This window comes from Brassica rapa, chromosome A05 (assembly GCF_000309985.2).
Source record: "Brassica rapa cultivar Chiifu-401-42 chromosome A05, CAAS_Brap_v3.01, whole genome shotgun sequence".
NCBI classification, from domain to species: domain Eukaryota; kingdom Viridiplantae; phylum Streptophyta; class Magnoliopsida; order Brassicales; family Brassicaceae; genus Brassica; species Brassica rapa.
Genome location: NC_024799.2, coordinates 4,376,586 through 4,396,482, shown reverse-complemented (window position 1 = coordinate 4,396,482; position 19,897 = coordinate 4,376,586). Strand labels below are relative to the sequence as shown.

Here is a 19,897-nt window from a genome sequence, read left to right as displayed (position 1 = left end):
TTATTTAAATTAAAAAAAATAGATTCCTTCTAACCGAATTTGAACATTGTTTCTTTGAGTTTGCATATTAGTTTGATTATAAATTTATAGTATAAAAATGAAAATGTAAAACAATGCATTATAGGTTGAAGAAAACTCTTAATTTTTTTTTTTTAATTCTTGGTCTTCTATATCTATTTTCAAAATATGTTCTTCTGTGGGTGATTAAGGGATTTGCAGAAAGCAACATGTAATTTCACTACATTAGTTGGCCAAAGAGCATTTGGACCTGTCTACAAAGTTCAAATGTCCACTGGTGACTATTGCTGGAAAAGTTCTCGCCACCGATTTCAAACAGGGCAAAAAAGAGTTTCAGACAGGTAAAAACATAATCAATGAAAATCTGCTTTATGATTCTGTGTGACATACATCTACATCTAAATAATAAAAAATCGTCTCTATGGTAAGCACGGTTCCAACCCTTTTCTTTCCTGTTTAAGACATCTTATGTAACATTCTTTTTGTGCTTAGTCGCGTTACAAGAAAAAACAATCATAAGTGTCATGTTACTCATGTATTATGTCATGGAATTACTGGTAGCTTTTACTTTCCCAAAACCTCCCGTAGACAACAAATCAAGATGCGATGATACAAACAATTTTCAACTACCATTAAATTTGTACCAAAAAAGAAAAGCACCAAAACCAACAGGACAAATCACAAAACATATTTAGTGTTATGCTAAAAATGTGGATCATCCAAACGAAGTAAACATGAAGTCATTAATAGAATCGAAACTATAAATTGTTAAATATTTTATTTTATTTTAGTTCATTTTGTCAGCAAAATTGTTGAATATTTAATAAAAACTTTTAAATATTCACCCGCGGTATTTACCAAGTAAACTATACTAAGGGCATCTCCATCCCTACTCCATTTTTTTTCTCTAAAATGGAGTAAAAGTGAATATGGAGTAAGGAATGCTCCTAACCCAACTTCATATTTAACTCTATAATGAAATATCTATTTTTTGTTTGTTCATCACTCCATTATAAAGTAGAAAATGGAGTAGGATTGAATCAATTTTTCTCCATTTTCACTTTTACTCCATTTTAGAAGAAAAAATGGAGTTATACATTGGAAATGCTCTAAGTGAAGTACTGATCAATCCATGAATTTTCGATTGTTCCTTCAATCTAAGAACCGTTCAAAGCCTACTCAACATTATTCACCACACTAAGTCTTGTAAATCTCCAGTTACTAGGTTCTTTTTTACTCATTGTAAATCTATTCTTGCTCTGAACTTTTTCATTGAGCGTTTCTCTTATCTACTGGCTGTTATTAACTACGGAGCTTCTTGGTAAAACTTCCCTTTCATGTTTAATGTCTCATTCAATGAATCAAACTGTAACACCCAACCGCGCTAATGGACCTTTCACAGCTGGTGTATGGATTCAATTTTCACAGAGACTGAGAGGAAGTAGATGACAAAGATGGACTTCTTGATTACACAATCAAACTTACAATACAAGAGCATAAGAAGAAAGGAAAAAAAAACAGGAAATTCAAAAACATAAAACTCAAATCTTCTGTTCGTTCACTAACACACATGGGCCTTGTGTTCGAACTCCAATAGCAGCAAAAACAAAATGTAAAATGTATAGCATTATTCAAATCTTTCCCAATAACAATGGTATAATAATGGATAAGTCCCCAATAGTGGAGAGGGAGAGAGAGAGAGACAGAGTGTCTCAGCAACTCAAGAGTTCTTGCAACAACCACCTTCTTGTTTAAGCCTTTGGCTTGAGTGGCTTCACCACCTCCCAAGTGAAATCAGGATCATCACGCCCAAAATGCCCATAAGCAGCAGTCTTCTGGAACCTGAAGTTACCTCCTCTCTTCAAATCAAGGTTAATAGCCATCATCCCTGGCCTAAAGTCAAAGGCCTCCTTGATCAACACAAGGATATCCTTATCCGGAATAGTCCCGGTCTTGTACGTGTCAACAAACACCGAGAGAGGCTCAGGGACACCAATGGCGTACGACACCTGGACAATACAGCGGCGCGCGAGTCCAGCAGCCACCACACTCTTCGCAGCTTGCCTGACGATGTAAGCACCGCTTCTGTCAACCTTGGTTGGATCCTTCCCTGAGAAAGCACCACCACCGTGAGCACCCCAACCACCGTAAGTATCAATAATGATCTTCCTCCCCGTGAGTCCAGCATCACCGTGAGGCCCACCGATCACAAAACGACCAGAGGGGTTCAAGTGAAAGATGGTGTTGTCGTCAAGGTACTTAGCGGGAATCACCGGCTTGATCACATGCTCCTTCAAGTCAGCAGCGATCTCATCGTTGGTCACAGTCTCATCATGCTGAGTCGAGATGAGAACGGTGTGGACACGAATCGGAATCATCGCTCCACCGTCGTTCTTATACTCAACGGTGACCTGCGTCTTCCCATCAGGCCTCAACCAAGGACAAGTCTTGTTCTTCCTCACCTCAGTAAGCTTCGCGCCAAGCTTGGTCGCAAGAACATGAGTCAACGGCATCAGCTCAGGAGTCTCATCGGTAGCGTAACCGAACATGTGTCCCTGATCACCAGCTCCAATATCCTCAGGCTTCTTGGTTAAATGACCGTGAACTCCCTGAGCAATGTCGGGGCTCTGCTGCTCGATGTTAACCAAGACGTTGCATTTATCAGCGTCGAGACCAACATCAGCGGAGATGAAACCAATCTCGCGACAAGTGGATCTGACGATCTTCTCGTAATCTACTTTAGCAGCGGTCGTGATCTCGCCGAAGACCATGACCATGTTGGTCTTGGTGCACGTCTCGCAAGCCACCTTGCTCTCGGGGTCTTGCTCTAAACACGCGTCGAGGATCGCGTCGGAGACTTGGTCGCAGAGCTTGTCGGGATGTCCCTCGTTGACGGACTCGGATGTGAATAGGAACGTTTCCATGTCTGAAAAGCTACAAAAGGAAGAAAAAAAAACAATAAAGTCTCAAACTTTATCCACCGAAAGGTTCGAACTTTCGTCAGATCTATCAACACAAACACAAGGGTTCGAACTCCTAGATCTAGAGGAAGAATGGGTCGAAGAGAAACGAACCTGGCGACGGAAGTGTAGAGGTGAGATTCGAGATCTGGAGAAGAGAGATTTTATTGAGGAGAGGAGAGTGAGAGAAACTCGGCGGGTGACTCGGAGTTCGACTCGCTCTGTGTGTGTTTGCCCGCTCTTCTCGTGCGATTATATGGTTGGCGGAGATGCGATCACGTGTTTTGAGTGTAGGGGAGTATGATTCTTTTACGCCGTTGGATCTTGTGTTGAGGAGGAGTAGACGGTGAGATGTGGTTAGAGATTATCCCACCAACCTCCGTGTCGTTGGTGTGGAGTGTGGTTGGTGAGGCGAGGACCCGACCCGGTATCGATATTTTTAATTGGATCGTTTATATTAACTCCGACCCGGATCCTTTAGATTTTTTTGGGAAGACGGGACATATCTTCTGTCAATTGACATGATTTGTCATTTTCATATTTAGATGTTGGTCGGTAGGCTTCAGCGCTCATCAACCAGATATCCAAACCGAAACCCAATAATTTGAACCGTATAAAATATTCCCTGTTCGAAAAACTACGCTAGGCGCTAGTCGGACGGTAATCCTGGGCCTAGCGAGTTACCGAAAAATCGGGGATTAAGCGGGGTATACGCGGAGATTAGTTTTTATATGTTTTAAATTATAAATATATGTGTATATACCAATACATGTGAATGTTTAACGAATAATCAACATAGCTCAGTGGTTTGCTTAGCAATTGTTGCAGTAAGAGGTATGGTGTTCGATTCTACTCTGATGCAACTTTTTTTTTATTATAAATAGCGCAAGTCAGAAAAAAAAAATTAGAAACCAGTGGCATTTGTCCCACATCGACTAATTTCTTTGAAGAGGAGCCTCAAAGTCTTCTATAAATACACAGAGGAGATCTCAGCTCTTCTCAAGCAAATGGGCTGTCTTATAGCCCAAACATTTGTTTTCAAAGTCTAAAATTTTTCTGTTCAAATTGGTCTTTTTGTCCGATTTCTGGGCAATTAGGCGGCGATTAGTCGGGTTTTTAGTGATTTATTGCTTATCCGACTTATAGTAACGATTTGGCTAAAACCGCAGCGGTGCACCACCGTCGAACGCTTATGCGGACGCCTAGGCGGCTGGGCGTCCGCATTTTAGAACAGGGAAAATATTTGATTAGATCTTGTAGGATGATAATTTGGATTACCGAGTATTATCCAAATTCAACCCAGTCTTGAAATAATGAATTAAAATATCTAAATTATTATTCGAAAATAATATTTGAAACCTGTGCTTCAAAAAAAAAAGTTTGAAACCTAAATAACATACATACTTGATTCCATGTTTTATTTTGATATTATCTTGAAGAGAAATAAAATGAAGAGAAAAAGACTAGGATAACACCAAACCAAGTTTATGTTCCCAAAGTAGCACTCAAGGTTCAAAGTCACAAAAATAGGTTTCATTAAAGAAGTAAATATACACTTATACCCCTTGGGTTAATTAATTCAAACCTTAGGGTTTAGAGTTAAGGGGTGGGGTTTTGGAATTAGGGTTTAAAATTTTATAAAAAAAAATATTAAAATAAAAAATAAAAATTTTAAAAACAGTTTTAAAAAGTATTTTTAAATTATAAAAAGAAAATTTGAAAAAAAAATAAAAAAAAAATTTCAAAAAAAAAATTGTAAAAATTTCGAATCTGAAAACATATAATCTGAAACTATAAAAAAAAAATCTTTTTTTCATTTTTTTAATTTTTATTTTATTTATTTTATTTATTTTTGTTTGTTTATTTAATTTTAAACCAAGGATATTAGGGATATTTTTCCCTTTAATGAATGTCATTTTTGTGACTTTCTTCTTCTAGTGCTATTTTTGAGACATAAACTTCAAAAGGTGCTATTATTGACAATTGCCCTAAAATGAATACGGATCTAAATTAGATCTCACAAAAAATTATAAAATTTGTTTTTTAACCCAAAATTTTATTAACCGAAATCAACAAAAACATATAAAACATGAATGAGACCTTGGAAACTAAACCAAAAACCCAAATCACCGCCACGTATTGGTAGGTATATTCGTTCAAAAACAAAAACAAACAAAAATAAGCATAAGTTTATATAGCATAAAAATTATAAACAAGACAAATAATAATGTTCACATTATTTTACAAATTTATTGACTCTACATGGTTGTGGTTGCAGCTCAAGAATACAAAACATATGAGAGGAAGAGATCTAGTAACTGAGACCGAGCTGAAGTCCAAAAGCAGCATGGACTAAGAAAAGCGCCATTATCCCACTACCCAAGATCCCGTGCACGCCTCTCAGCTCAGGCTTGTCCTGCACATATTTCAAAAAAACAACAACAACCAGTTTCTTGATCCCAAAACAAAATCATCAAGATCAGAAACTCCTGCACAAAGCTTTCTTTCTTTTTTTTTACCTTGAACAAAGTTGGTAAGACTGTTTGAATGGTCAAGAGTGCAAGACCTATGAATCCTGTAACAGCGTGTGGGCTACATTGCACCAAATCCACAATCATATTATTATAATCATTGCACTTGGAAAAAAAAAACTCAATACTAAGTTCAAAGATGATACCTTTCGAAGATGGGTTTCTCTGAGGTAAGTAGGGATGTGATACCACCTGTTGCTCCAAGGGAGAAGAAGAAAAACATTCCAGCTAGGAGCTTCGGGTGCAGGTCTTTTGCCTTTGCCTTCTCCTCCTAAACCATTTCAAACAAAACAAAATACTCTCTACTTAACAACAAAGTTTCTTGTAACATTATATATATTTTAGTTTAACATTTATCTTACAATGTCATCTGAATAACGAATCCGGAAGCCTAGGTATGTTCCATATCCACCCATAGCAAAAAGAACCACTGCCTGAGAAGAAACAAGAACAAATTCATCAGCGGAAACAGAACACATGTCTTGCAAATAAGACAAAAGAAGTTACAAAGCTTGAAACTTTGGTAGTGAGGAGGAAGCTTTTACCATGTTACCAGGATGACCCCAATGAACAAGCCAATCAGGTAGATTCAAGGACTTCACAATCTCCACAAAGGGCCCAATAACAGACCTTACAGTTCCAGCTGCCACAAGCAAAGATATACATTAACATAACTTTGTCATCCACTCAACCTTATTGGTCCAAGTGTTCACTAGTGAATTATATATGGATTGACCTCAACATCTGTCACAAGGTCACAACTTGATACAAGTAAAGAATGAATAACTTAATTTTACGATTACTCGCTAATGGGTTACTTAAAGTTCATAACTTTGAGGTGAGGAAGTTGTGTAGGTTTTACCTCCAGGGAGAGTAGCTACGAGGAGGAGAGGCAGAGGAGAGACTGATAGCAGCAGAGTCTCTCTACTCTCCTCCTCATCATCACTTCTTGTTTCTTCAACCACGTCATCTCCGTTGTTAATCGAAGAACAGGCTGGAATCTTTCTCCGGCGAGAGGTGGAGAGTGAGGGAAACGGAGACACGTTGGGGAATCTGGAGAGAGACGGAGGGGAGCTGAGTAAAGGAGACGAAGTAGGAGGAGAGATGGGGCTTGAGAGAGCGGAGAATGCGGTAATGGCAGCCATTGGAGAAGAGCTGGTGAGTGTAGTCTTTGGTGTGTGAGTGTTGGTAAAGGTGAGGGAAGTGGTAGAGAAGGAGATAGTTTTGAGACGATGGAAGAAAGGCAAAGAAAGTGACACGACGTTATGCTCAAACGTTGTCGTTTTACACTTTTTCTCGTGGTCTCAACACGCTCCCATCCCACGTCCCATTTTTTTTTCTTCTTAATTCGATTTTAAGTATTTAAATATAAATATTTTGTGCACAAAAATTTAAAATAAATCTTACAAGTTCCATTTTATAGGGAACTTTTAGAATATCCACATGAAGAAAAATATATATATATATAATTTGATGCACGAAAATATATCAGAATTAATCATTTCATTCATAAAGAATCTTTAAGTGGTTCTTAAAAGAACATATTACGTGTTTGAATTTAAAGTAGCGGCATAACTATTTTTAGTTAATAAAATATCAAATTTTAAAAAAAAATTTGTGCGATTCAAATAATGATTTGACTGATCGCACGATAATCATGTGATAGCACAACAAATACAAATAACAAGCATCGTATAAGACTGCCAAATTTATTCTCAGTTACATTTCATGATTTAAAGAATTTTCGAGGACGTTTTCTATTAGAGATACGTTGGGCCGGAAGATATGTATCTTACGAACCTAGATTGTGAAGCCCGTGAAACTCATGAAAACTTCAAAGATTAAAAGAAAAGATTTGAAGAACAAGTTACTGTCAAGATATTCTAACATATTTACATTAAGTGTTTAGGAAAGTTAGCATTATTTAGTGTTAACATTATGTTAATGTTATCACTATATATAGCATATTGTATTTTCTTATCAAACACAACACAGTAATATATCTATTCTATTATACTTTACCTGGTATATCTTCCGGCCCAACATATCTCTAATATTTTCTTACTTTTCCTTTTTTATATTGCTTCTTTTTTCTTAAATTATGAGAAATCATCTAAGATCAATATCTTTAACAGAGGCGTTCTTATGTCTATGGGCTCTCCAAAGATAAACTACCGCGCATATCCTATAAGACTGCCAAATTTATTCTCCAAATTTATTCTCAGTTTTCTGCCAAGTAGAAATACTCCTACTATCATGTTTCAAATACTACACGTATCTTCTCTCCTGCTCTCATCTCTCACTCAAGAAACTCAATTTTCATATTTTGCATAGGTTTTGAGTTGGACATCGATCCAGCTTGACTTTTGTAGGTCCAACAAACAAAATAAATTCACTCGTGCGTCCCACATGCCTAGCTTAATAAGTAGTGAGCCTTGTAACTTAAAACCCTCTCACGTCAATTGTTTAAGGGCTTCCCACCACACACAAAATGAACAATTCTTCGGAATGAGTCTAAGTGATCATTTCTTCTTGAACCGAGTAGGTTCTTCACAAAACTACACAGCTTAGCTCTGATATTAGGTAAACGAACAGTAACCTTTAGCCTAGCTTCTCTTTTTGTCATCTTCATATATCAAATCACATTTGATCCATAATATGGCTATCCACAAGACTGTAATTACTAAGTAATTATGAATTACAAGAAGAAGAAAATGAAATGTTGTGCTTGCGTTCTTGTCGCAAGAGAATCATCGTAAATATTTAGAGTATCTTTAAAAAGACTCTCTATTTTAGAGTTTTCAAAACTCTATATTTGAAGTTTTAAGATGTTCTTCTCCAAAAGCAAAATTTCAAATGTAACTTCAAAATTACATGTATTTTACACTGTAATCCTTATATTTGTCATTATTAATATAAAACCATAAAAAATATAAATAACTAGCACATATATAAAAATATTACAGTAATACTAACTAATAAAATCTTACACTAAAATATAAAATTATAAATAGAAATAGATAATTAAATATTAAACTACAAGCAAAATACCACATTAATCCATAAATTATTTCCGTTCGATTACACAAAATTTGTCTAGACAATATTTTAGAGATTTTAGAAGTTTTGGAGCAAATTTACTAGACCATTAGTATTGTTGTGATTTTAGAAGTTTTGGAGCAAATTTACTAGACCATTAGTATTGTTGTAATATTTAAATTTGCGTAATAATTATGTTCTCATGTATTTTTTTTTTTTTTTAAAAATAAAGTTTCTTTTGAATTGTCTAATTCTAGTTTTAAAATATTATAAATCTTATTTAAATATTTTTATTTAATTTTATGTGTGTGTATTTATAAAAACAAATTTGAAATATTTATGATATACATAAGTTTTAAAGATTAAAATAATAAATGAGAAAATACTTAATAATTATAAATGTGATGTGTAACTAATTATAAGGACTAAAATACAAATAAAAAGATGAAACTTGAAATTTAGAGTTTTGAGTACTGAAACTTCAGTCCTCAAAACTCAAAATTTGAAGTTTAGAAATTTATTTTTGGAAAACAAAAAATTATATATTTGAAATTATATAGTTTGGTTTATTTTGGAGATACTCTTAGTTCATGCGAGATTAAAGAAAAACTGAATACAACAAACTTGTATTTATTAAATTACAAAAATAGTTTAAGTCTGGCATGAAATACTTTTTATAATGTATATCAGTATATATAGTTGCTTTCATGATATACTGCTGTCTTATTTTCTATTATATTAGATTACATGTCAACAATTCATAATTGTAAGGGTTAACATCTTAAAGAGAATTTCCGTCACCCGTCTACATTCACTAGATAGGCACCTATTTGAGTGGAAAATCGTGGCAGACGCATATTATTGTGACTCCGAATGGTAACAGCGGGTTGAGCGGTGCGGATCAAGTGGAATGCATACTGCGGTGCGGTTTAACTGTGGTTTGTATAAAAGAAACGCATACTGCGGGACAACTGCGGTTCGTCTAAATAAGCGGTTCAAAACAAAATATGAATGGTGACTATATGAATAGTGTAACTGCGGGAGACATATAATATATTTATATTTTAGAAACTAAAAAAATAAGTGATACTAATATAACTTTATATATATATATGAACATATTTTTTTTATTTTTTAAAAATATTGTATTTATCTGAAATATGAAATGTAATATTATATTATTAAGATTTTATGGCCAATATTATATTTTATTACAAAATTAGAATTGCTTTAGTTGGGATATTTAAAAAATTCAGTTCATTTTTTGAGACTCGGTTTGGTTTAGTTTAAAAAGTTAGAAACCGACTAATATCCGACATAATTTTGGATACCATTTGGTTTCGATTCGGTTACAGTTTTTCGGTTAATTCATGCTAAAAGTCATAATTGGTATAATCCAAACCTGAACCGAATCTCTTTTTTGGTTCGATTCTTTAGTGATCAGATTAATGTTCCAGATAATAAAAGTTATTTTCAGCATTATTAGTTTTGTTACCCAAGTATTACTTATTTAAATTTTAGTTAAAAGTAAGTTTATGTATATTATATAGATAAAATATTAGTAGATCTATTTATGTTTTCGACATTTTAATAACTAAAACCTGGAAAATAAATTTATCTACATTAAAATATGTGTAACCACACCCCATTACTTTCTTTTCGGTTTAGGGAGCGGTCCACTAACAATTATGTCCCGCACTTGATTTTTACTTTTTTTATTTATTTAATTTTGACAAAAACAGAAGCAAAATATTTAGGCTGAATGGTAAACAAATTTTCGTCCCGCAGTGCGTCCTACTCGGACCGCTATAAACATTCAAAACCACATGTTACTAAAAGACCGCCTTTATCAATTATTGACCTGTTTAATATAAAACTATTGATTTCGACCTCTCGGTATAACCATGAAGTCACTGCAAAATCTTCTCGTGTAGGGACTCTGTAACAACCCGATCCCCCGGCGTCCGACCGGGGTTATCGAAGGGGCGTTATGGACACGTGTCTACTCATTTAGACAACCCTACGTGTTCCGTTACTGGTCCCGAGAGACGAGCGCATAACCTTCTTTGAAATACCGTCACACCCACATCCATATACTTCTACTTACAGTCCTGCGCACAGGGAAAAATGGAAATGGAGGGGGTGAGCAACAAGTTACTCAGTGAAGTGGCTCTAGACCAGCCTGCCCGCATGACCCTCTATACTACCCTATGCGGGAACTAGGACTGACTAGCCACTACAATCAGTTAATGCATTTTTATCATTTCCTATCACCATCTGTAATTTCTACACACACTTCCATTCATTTCTAACAGCCTAGTAATCAATCGATACAATGATCTCACTCATTGCCACACACGCCATCCCTAGACTTAACCGACTCATCTTACCAGTCCGACTCAATCCTATGACTTCTTTAACTTCCTGTACCCGACCATGAGCTAAAACCCTACAATGCATATCCTTTTCGTCTTTTCCTCTTTTCATCTTTTCCTCTTTTCCTCTTTTCCTCAGTGGGTAGCCCCCCACTAGGCTTCTACCCCATACTCATGTGGATTCGCCACATCTCCTATGGGTGCCTCCATATTCATGTGGATTCGCCACATCTCCTATGGATACCTAGCGTGGACTACTTACCCCACCTACTTTCCTTAGACTCTCTATATGCTTTCCCACCCATGCTTAACCTTAACAACGTTCTTTCATACTTTTACTTATCCTTTCACTTCCTTATCGCTTTCACTTAACCCTTTCCATTCCCAATTACTTCCCCCTTTTCATTTCTACTTGTACTTGGACTCAATCACTAGACGCCACCCGTTATCGGTGTCACACACAATACACATCGCATTCAAGTTCTACTTCAATAACTTTTATAATCATTGTTCATCTATCACCCTAGCATTTATTTCTCTCTAGCATCCTAACTTCAATCGCAACCACACATGGGACATCACAACCAAGCAACCAAGTATCAACTACCAATCAGCCATTACCACAACAATTCAATTCAGTTCATCAAGTCCCATTTATCAATATGAGGGTTCTTATGCATCATGATTCATTCCTCTATCATCCTAGCAATACCATGTACTATCAACCTAACTCCCAAACAGGGTCTAATCAAACCCAACTCCAACATATAGGAGTATACAGAACAATGAAAGAAGGTTGGGTTCGAAACACTCCACCTTAGTCTTAGATCTGGATCTGGATCTGGAAACGAGGATTGAGAAGGTTGAGATCTGGTCAGCACCACCACTTCACGGCGCCGGCGAGAGGGAGAGAGAGAGAGAGAGCGTGCGACGGCAAGGAGAGAGAGAGGGTGACGGCGAGGAGAGAGAGAGAGAGCGACGCGCGGGAGAGAGAGAGAGAGGAGAGAGAGAGGCGGCGCAGGAGAGAAGGAGAGAGAGCTCGACGGCTAGGGTTTTCGACCTCCGGGAATTCTCTGCAGAGCTTCGCTTCAGATTTGTGATGAGGCAGAAAGGGAGACTGCATCTCTTTTTATAGTAAAGGGAAGGGGAAGCCCTAGGGTTTTGCCAAATGGGCCGTAGAGAAGCCCATATTCTTTGGGAAATTTTTATGGGCCAGGAACCGGGCCGTTACAATCCTCCCCCGTTAATCGGAATTCGTCCCCGAATTCCAAAGCCCACATCTTTCAGACCAATCGTTCGTTACCAAAATGGATTCACACATTCACACAACAATCAAGGGAGGCATACATGGCACGATAACTCTACTGGAATCTTTAAAACCAACGAAGGAATGTCATAAATAATAAAAGGAGTAGGACTACAATAGTTTGTAAAAGAAAACTCAGCACATCTGCACAAATACAGAATGCCGTAAATAAGGGAAAAAAAAAACACCAACCCCAATAACCAATAAATGAAATAAAACCAATAGCGGAACACGTGTCCTACTCCTACGAATCGTCCCTAGGATCTCGTCTAGCCACATTGACATGGCGAGGGGCAGCGGGACTCGGATCCCAGGTCTTCCTCGCCCTCTGCGACGCGGTCATCCTCGGCCTCCGCCTCCTTTTCCGCCAACCACTCCTCCGCGTGCAGTGCTTGGTTAGCCATCCTTCTCACCAGTGCAAATTCCAGAGGCTCCAGGACTCCCACGAGTTCTTCACGAATATCCCCACGTAGCCCAGCCCTAAACAGATGACACCACTCCTCAGCTGGCTTCGGTTGACACATCTTGGCCGTATCCAAGAACTCCTCCAGGTAATCTCTCACCTTGCGTGGCTTCTGAACCATCTGGACCAGTACGTCACAATCACATGTCACTGTAGGTAGTTTTCGCAGACGCCCCCGCTTTCCCTTAGCGGGTGCCCCTACCGGCACCTCATGGCCATCAACGTCCCTACCTGGGTTTCCTCCTTCCACGCTCGAGAGAGCGGCCACATCGGCTGCAATCTTCTCTTCTGCCTCCATGGCGAAGCCTGCCATCCGCCTCACTAGCGCGAACTCCAAGGGCTCCAAAACACCCCTCAACTGCGCCTGGAGTTCCTTGCGTAGCCCGTTCTTATACCATATGCACCACGTCTCTGCATTCTTTGGTTTGCACAGCTTGGCTTGGTTGATGAAGTCCTCCGTGTATCCAGCGACTGATCGGTCCTCCTGAGCATTCTTGCTCAGCACTCCACACTGGCACTTCCCGGTGAACACCCTTGAGGGTCCCCCTGCTGCACTTGGCGTCTTGCATGGACGGCCACGCTTCCTCGGGGGTCCCTCTTCGGTTGCCAGCTGGAACCTCGCATTGCCCTGCAGTAGGCGTTCCTCCATAGCCATCCTCTGGAAATGTGGCATCAACACCTTATGCTTCACAGTCTGCTCGTGCAGGTACCTGAATGGAAACTCCCTGTACTGTTCTTCAGGATCCGGAAACATGGGTAGCACCAAGTTACCCTCCCTGTCATAGTGACGCCTTTGGGCGTACTCCCTGGTGTTCCTCCGTCCGTAGTGCATACGCGGCATCCTCCACTCGTAATGGTCAAGCGAAAACATCCTGCAATAAAATTTCAATCAGAACCATAATAGAAGTATGGATATAGTGGGATTTTCAATTAATCTTTCACAATCCGAAAATACTCAGTAATTTTGCAAAGAAATTTTTTTTTTTTTTTTTTTTTTTTTTTTTCCGAAAACGAAATATTTAGAAATGTTTTTTTTTTTTTTTTAAACGTCGGAAATGCCGATCCCTTAGGACAGAACTAAGGGATCTTAACCCGCTCTGATACCAATTGTAACAACCCGATCCCCCGGCGTCCGACCGGGGTTATCGAAGGGGCGTTATGGACACGTGTCTACTCATTTAGACAACCCTACGTGTCCCGTTACTGGTCCCGAGAGACGAGCGCATAACCTTCTTTGAAATACCGTCACACCCACATCCATATACTTCTACTTACAGTCCTGCGCACAGGGAAAAATGGAAATGGAGGGGGTGAGCAACAAGTTACTCAGTGAAGTGGCTCTAGACCAGCCTGCCCGCATGACCCTCTATACTACCCTATGCGGGAACTAGGACTGACTAGCCACTACAATCAGTTAATGCATTTTTATCATTTCCTATCACCATCTGTAATTTCTACACACACTTCCATTCATTTCTAACAGCCTAGTAATCAATCGATACAATGATCTCACTCATTGCCACACACGCCATCCCTAGACTTAACCGACTCATCTTACCAGTCCGACTCAATCCTATGACTTCTTTAACTTCCTGTACCCGACCATGAGCTAAAACCCTACAATGCATATCCTTTTCGTCTTTTCCTCTTTTCATCTTTTCCTCTTTTCCTCTTTTCCTCAGTGGGTAGCCCCCCACTAGGCTTCTACCCCATACTCATGTGGATTCGCCACATCTCCTATGGGTGCCTCCATATTCATGTGGATTCGCCACATCTCCTATGGATACCTAGCGTGGACTACTTACCCCACCTACTTTCCTTAGACTCTCTATATGCTTTCCCACCCATGCTTAACCTTAACAACGTTCTTTCATACTTTTACTTATCCTTTCACTTCCTTATCGCTTTCACTTAACCCTTTCCATTCCCAATTACTTCCCCTTTTCATTTCTACTTGTACTTGGACTCAATCACTAGACGCCACCCGTTATCGGTGTCACACACAATACACATCGCATTCAAGTTCTACTTCAATAACTTTTATAATCATTGTTCATCTATCACCCTAGCATTTATTTCTCTCTAGCATCCTAACTTCAATCGCAACCACACATGGGACATCACAACCAAGCAACCAAGTATCAACTACCAATCAGCCATTACCACAACAATTCAATTCAGTTCATCAAGTCCCATTTATCAATATGAGGGTTCTTATGCATCATGATTCATTCCTCTATCATCCTAGCAATACCATGTACTATCAACCTAACTCCCAAACAGGGTCTAATCAAACCCAACTCCAACATATAGGAGTATACAGAACCATGAAAGAAGGTTGGGTTCGAAACACTCCACCTTAGTCTTAGATCTGGATCTGGATCTGGAAACGAGGATTGAGAAGGTTGAGATCTGGTCAGCACCACCACTTCACGGCGCCGGCGAGAGGGAGAGAGAGAGAGAGAGCGTGCGACGGCAAGGAGAGAGAGAGGGTGACGGCGAGGAGAGAGAGAGAGAGCGACGCGCGGGAGAGAGAGAGAGAGGAGAGAGAGAGGCGGCGCAGGAGAGAAGGAGAGAGAGCTCGACGGCTAGGGTTTTCGACCTCCGGGAATTCTCTGCAGAGCTTCGCTTCAGATTTGTGATGAGGCAGAAAGGGAGACTGCATCTCTTTTTATAGTAAAGGGAAGGGGAAGCCCTAGGGTTTTGCCAAATGGGCCGTAGAGAAGCCCATATTCTTTGGGAAATTTTTATGGGCCAGGAACCGGGCCGTTACAATCCTCCCCCGTTAATCGGAATTCGTCCCCGAATTCCAAAGCCCACATCTTTCAGACCAATCGTTCGTTACCAAAATGGATTCACACATTCACACAACAATCAAGGGAGGCATACATGGCACGATAACTCTACTGGAATCTTTAAAACCAACGAAGGAATGTCATAAATAATAAAAGGAGTAGGACTACAATAGTTTGTAAAAGAAAACTCAGCACATCTGCACAAATACAGAATGCCGTAAATAAGGGAAAAAAAACACCAACCCCAATAACCAATAAATGAAATAAAACCAATAGCGGAACACGTGTCCTACTCCTACGAATCGTCCCTAGGATCTCGTCTAGCCACATTGACATGGCGAGGGGCAGCGGGACTCGGATCCCAGGTCTTCCTCGCCCTCTGCGACGCGGTCATCCTCGGCCTCCGCCTCCTTTTCCGCCAACCACTCCTCCGCGTGTAGTGCTTGGTTAGCCATCCTTCTCACCAGTGCAAATTCCAGAGGCTCCAGGACTCCCACGAGTTCTTCACGAATATCCCCACGTAGCCCAGCCCTAAACAGATGACACCACTCCTCAGCTGGCTTCGGTTGACACATCTTGGCCGTATCCAAGAACTCCTCCAGGTAATCTCTCACCTTGCGTGGCTTCTGAACCATCTGGACCAGTACGTCACAATCACATGTCACTGTAGGTAGTTTTCGCAGACGCCCCCGCTTTCCCTTAGCGGGTGCCCCTACCGGCACCTCATGGCCATCAACGTCCCTACCTGGGTTTCCTCCTTCCATGCTCGAGAGAGCGGCCACATCGGCTGCAATCTTCTCTTCTGCCTCCATGGCGAAGCCTGCCATCCGCCTCACTAGCGCGAACTCCAAGGGCTCCAAAACACCCCTCAACTGCGCCTGGAGTTCCTTGCGTAGCCCGTTCTTATACCATATGCACCACGTCTCTGCATTCTTTGGTTTGCACAGCTTGGCTTGGTTGATGAAGTCCTCCGTGTATCCAGCGACTGATCGGTCCTCCTGAGCATTCTTGCTCAGCACTCCACACTGGCACTTCCCGGTGAACACCCTTGAGGGTCCCCCTGCTGCACTTGGCGTCTTGCATGGACGGCCACGCTTCCTCGGGGGTCCCTCTTCGGTTGCCAGCTGGAACCTCGCATTGCCCTGCAGTAGGCGTTCCTCCATAGCCATCCTCTGGAAATGTGGCATCAACACCTTATGCTTCACAGTCTGCTCGTGCGGGTACCTGAATGGAAACTCCCTGTACTGTTCTTCAGGATCCGGAAACATGGGTAGCACCAAGTTACCCTCCCTGTCATAGTGACGCCTTTGGGCGTACTCCCTGGTGTTCCTCCGTCCGTAGTGCATACGCGGCATCCTCCACTCGTAATGGTCAAGCGAAAACATCCTGCAATAAAATTTCAATCAGAACCATAATAGAAGTATGGATATAGTGGGATTTTCAATTAATCTTTCACAATCCGAAAATACTCAGTAATTTTGCAAAGAAATTTTTTTTTTTTTTTTTTTTTTTTTTCCGAAAACGAAATATTTAGAAATGTTTTTTTTTTTTTTTAAACGTCGGAAATGCCGATCCCTTAGGACAGAACTAAGGGATCTTAACCCGCTCTGATACCAATTGTAACAACCCGATCCCCCGGCGTCCGACCGGGGTTATCGAAGGGGCGTTATGGACACGTGTCTACTCATTTAGACAACCCTACGTGTCCCGTTACTGGTCCCGAGAGACGAGCGCATAACCTTCTTTGAAATACCGTCACACCCACATCCATATACTTCTACTTACAGTCCTGCGCACAGGGAAAAATGGAAATGGAGGGGGTGAGCAACAAGTTACTCAGTGAAGTGGCTCTAGACCAGCCTGCCCGCATGACCCTCTATACTACCCTATGCGGGAACTAGGACTGACTAGCCACTACAATCAGTTAATGCATTTTTATCATTTCCTATCACCATCTGTAATTTCTACACACACTTCCATTCATTTCTAACAGCCTAGTAATCAATCGATACAATGATCTCACTCATTGCCACACACGCCATCCCTAGACTTAACCGACTCATCTTACCAGTCCGACTCAATCCTATGACTTCTTTAACTTCCTGTACCCGACCATGAGCTAAAACCCTACAATGCATATCCTTTTCGTCTTTTCCTCTTTTCATCTTTTCCTCTTTTCCTCTTTTCCTCAGTGGGTAGCCCCCCACTAGGCTTCTACCCCATACTCATGTGGATTCGCCACATCTCCTGTGGGTGCCTCCATATTCATGTGGATTCGCCACATCTCCTATGGATACCTAGCGTGGACTACTTACCCCACCTACTTTCCTTAGACTCTCTATATGCTTTCCCACCCATGCTTAACCTTAACAACGTTCTTTCATACTTTTACTTATCCTTTCACTTCCTTATCGCTTTCACTTAACCCTTTCCATTCCCAATTACTTCCCCCTTTTCATTTCTACTTGTACTTGGACTCAATCACTAGACGCCACCCGTTATCGGTGTCACACACAATACACATCGCATTCAAGTTCTACTTCAATAACTTTTATAATCATTGTTCATCTATCACCCTAGCATTTATTTCTCTCTAGCATCCTAACTTCAATCGCAACCACACATGGGACATCACAACCAAGCAACCAAGTATCAACTACCAATCAGCCATTACCACAACAATTCAATTCAGTTCATCAAGTCCCATTTATCAATATGAGGGTTCTTATGCATCATGATTCATTCCTCTATCATCCTAGCAATACCATGTACTATCAACCTAACTCCCAAACAGGGTCTAATCAAACCCAACTCCAACATATAGGAGTATACAGAACCATGAAAGAAGGTTGGGTTCGAAACACTCCACCTTAGTCTTAGATCTGGATCTGGATCTGGAAACGAGGATTGAGAAGGTTGAGATCTGGTCAGCACCACCACTTCACGGCGCCGGCGAGAGGGAGAGAGAGAGAGAGAGCGTGCGACGGCAAGGAGAGAGAGAGGGTGACGGCGAGGAGAGAGAGAGAGAGCGACGCGCGGGAGAGAGAGAGAGGAGAGAGAGAGGCGGCGCAGGAGAGAAGGAGAGAGAGCTCGACGGCTAGGGTTTTCGACCTCCGGGAATTCTCTGCAGAGCTTCGCTTCAGATTTGTGATGAGGCAGAAAGGGAGACTGCATCTCTTTTTATAGTAAAGGGAAGGGGAAGCCCTAGGGTTTTGCCAAATGGGCCGTAGAGAAGCCCATATTCTTTGGGAAAATTTTATGGGCCAGGAACCGGGCCGTTACAGACTCCATCTCAATAATTAGAAATATACAAATCATGAAATGTAACAATATATAAGAACTTGTTGCAATGCACATTCTGTAAAAACCTATTTCAGATTAGCAAATTATAACTGGAGTCTGGAGGAGTCTTCTGTTGTAACATATTCATACAAAGTTATAACCGTGTTATAGAACTTAAAAACTAGAATCAACAAGTTGATAATTAATATCGCAGATGGATGCATACTAAATTGATAAGTATATATATATAATTATATATCAGTAGTAATGAATCATACATCCATTTTGTAGCAGTGAATGCTCGCCAAGTATACAGCACGCAACTGCTATTTGGTGTATGAAGTGAGGAGTACTCTTAAGCGAATTTGCTGATTTGAGAAGTGTGTAGGCATGTAGCTCTCTCTAAAATAAGAAATGAGTGTAACCAAGTTATATTTTCATTTTCATTTTCGGAAACCCTCTTAAATATGGTTTTGAAAAATGCCAACTTACCAACTTTAACCGCTGCCCCATCAAATCCATTTACTTGTTGCTACTATTTATCTGTACGTATGTGTATATACTATATGCAAACACATACACGTCTTTGTACGAAAACAATAAATGCTTGAATACATATATTCTCCCCCATGAGAATGTATGTAGTATGTATGTATGTGTGGTGTCATCGGGATCAAAACAATCACTTTGACAAAGTCTTGTGGGAAATGACTTTTAGTATGTACGCGTCACTTTCATGCTTTCTCTAATTTTTTGGTTTAATGTCAACTTCTCGTGTTATTTTATCTTATTTTTTTCTTATCACTAGTCACTACCTTTGGGCAGCGGCAGTCCATGAACTATTATTTCCTTCTCTTTTTTATTGGTGAATAGTTTACCAAGAAAATTAATACCATGCATAAATGTTTGACTATAAAATCTACATGCACCATTCTTCTCATTTATGATAGTATTTATTACCATATTCTTAGACCATATATATTTGATTGCTGTTTGAATATGTTAATAGTACTTTTTTTGAAAGAAGTAGGGTTTTTGAATATCAAATAATGTTTATCCTAATGAAAATTATTACTAACCTAAATATGCTGAACTAAAGCTGAAATCATGTTGATTGTGGTTGGTTTG

The 19,897-nt window shown here is 39.9% G+C and overlaps 3 protein-coding genes across 3 annotated transcripts; all 3 read right to left on the bottom strand.

Annotated features, from left to right (window-relative positions):
• Positions 1-1,464: 1,464 nt before the first annotated feature.
• LOC103867247 (S-adenosylmethionine synthase 3) lies at positions 1,465-3,353 on the bottom strand. Its single transcript, XM_033291090.1, has 2 exons — positions 3,093-3,353; positions 1,465-2,952 (listed from the first exon to the last, which is right to left on the bottom strand). Exon 2 carries the CDS (start codon positions 2,940-2,942, stop codon positions 1,770-1,772), a length of 1,173 nt encoding a protein of 390 aa, XP_033146981.1. The 5' UTR covers positions 2,943-2,952; positions 3,093-3,353; the 3' UTR covers positions 1,465-1,769.
• A 1,796-nt stretch (positions 3,354-5,149) lies between these two features.
• On the bottom strand, positions 5,150-6,765 carry LOC103867246. Its single transcript, XM_009145300.3, has 6 exons — positions 6,372-6,765; positions 6,055-6,152; positions 5,872-5,943; positions 5,656-5,780; positions 5,498-5,570; positions 5,150-5,394 (listed from the first exon to the last, which is right to left on the bottom strand). Exons 1-6 carry the CDS (start codon positions 6,652-6,654, stop codon positions 5,290-5,292), a joined length of 756 nt encoding a protein of 251 aa, XP_009143548.1. The 5' UTR covers positions 6,655-6,765; the 3' UTR covers positions 5,150-5,289.
• Positions 6,766-12,293: 5,528 nt separating this feature from the next.
• Positions 12,294-19,139, bottom strand: LOC117134242. Its single transcript, XM_033292347.1, has 3 exons — positions 18,357-19,139; positions 15,051-16,873; positions 12,294-13,564 (listed from the first exon to the last, which is right to left on the bottom strand). The coding sequence occupies exons 1-2, from the start codon at positions 18,659-18,661 to the stop codon at positions 15,808-15,810; spliced, it is 1,371 nt and encodes a 456-aa protein (XP_033148238.1). The 5' UTR covers positions 18,662-19,139; the 3' UTR covers positions 12,294-13,564; positions 15,051-15,807.
• Positions 19,140-19,897: the final 758 nt, after the last annotated feature.

What these genes read in the sequence shown, in the direction of transcription:
- LOC103867246 (XM_009145300.3), bottom strand. Translation starts at nt 6,654, where the DNA reads ATGGCTGCCATTACCGCATTCTCCGCTCTCTCAAGCCCCATCTCTCCT. An exon ending in GGGGTCATCCTGGTAACATG is followed by an intron (nt 5,944 to 6,054) that starts GTAAAAGCTTCC and finishes GTTTCTTCTCAG; the next exon opens with GCAGTGGTTCTTTTTGCTAT. An exon ending in TTCGTTATTCAGATGACATT is followed by an intron (nt 5,781 to 5,871) that starts GTAAGATAAATG and finishes GAAATGGTTTAG; the next exon opens with GAGGAGAAGGCAAAGGCAAA.
- LOC117134242 (XM_033292347.1), bottom strand. Translation starts at nt 18,661, where the DNA reads ATGCAGTCTCCCTTTCTGCCTCATCACAAATCTGAAGCGAAGCTCTGC. An exon ending in GATCCAGATCTAAGACTAAG is followed by an intron (nt 16,874 to 18,356) that starts GTGGAGTGTTTC and finishes ATTTTATTGCAG; the next exon opens with GATGTTTTCGCTTGACCATT.
- LOC103867247 (XM_033291090.1), bottom strand. Translation starts at nt 2,942, where the DNA reads ATGGAAACGTTCCTATTCACATCCGAGTCCGTCAACGAGGGACATCCC.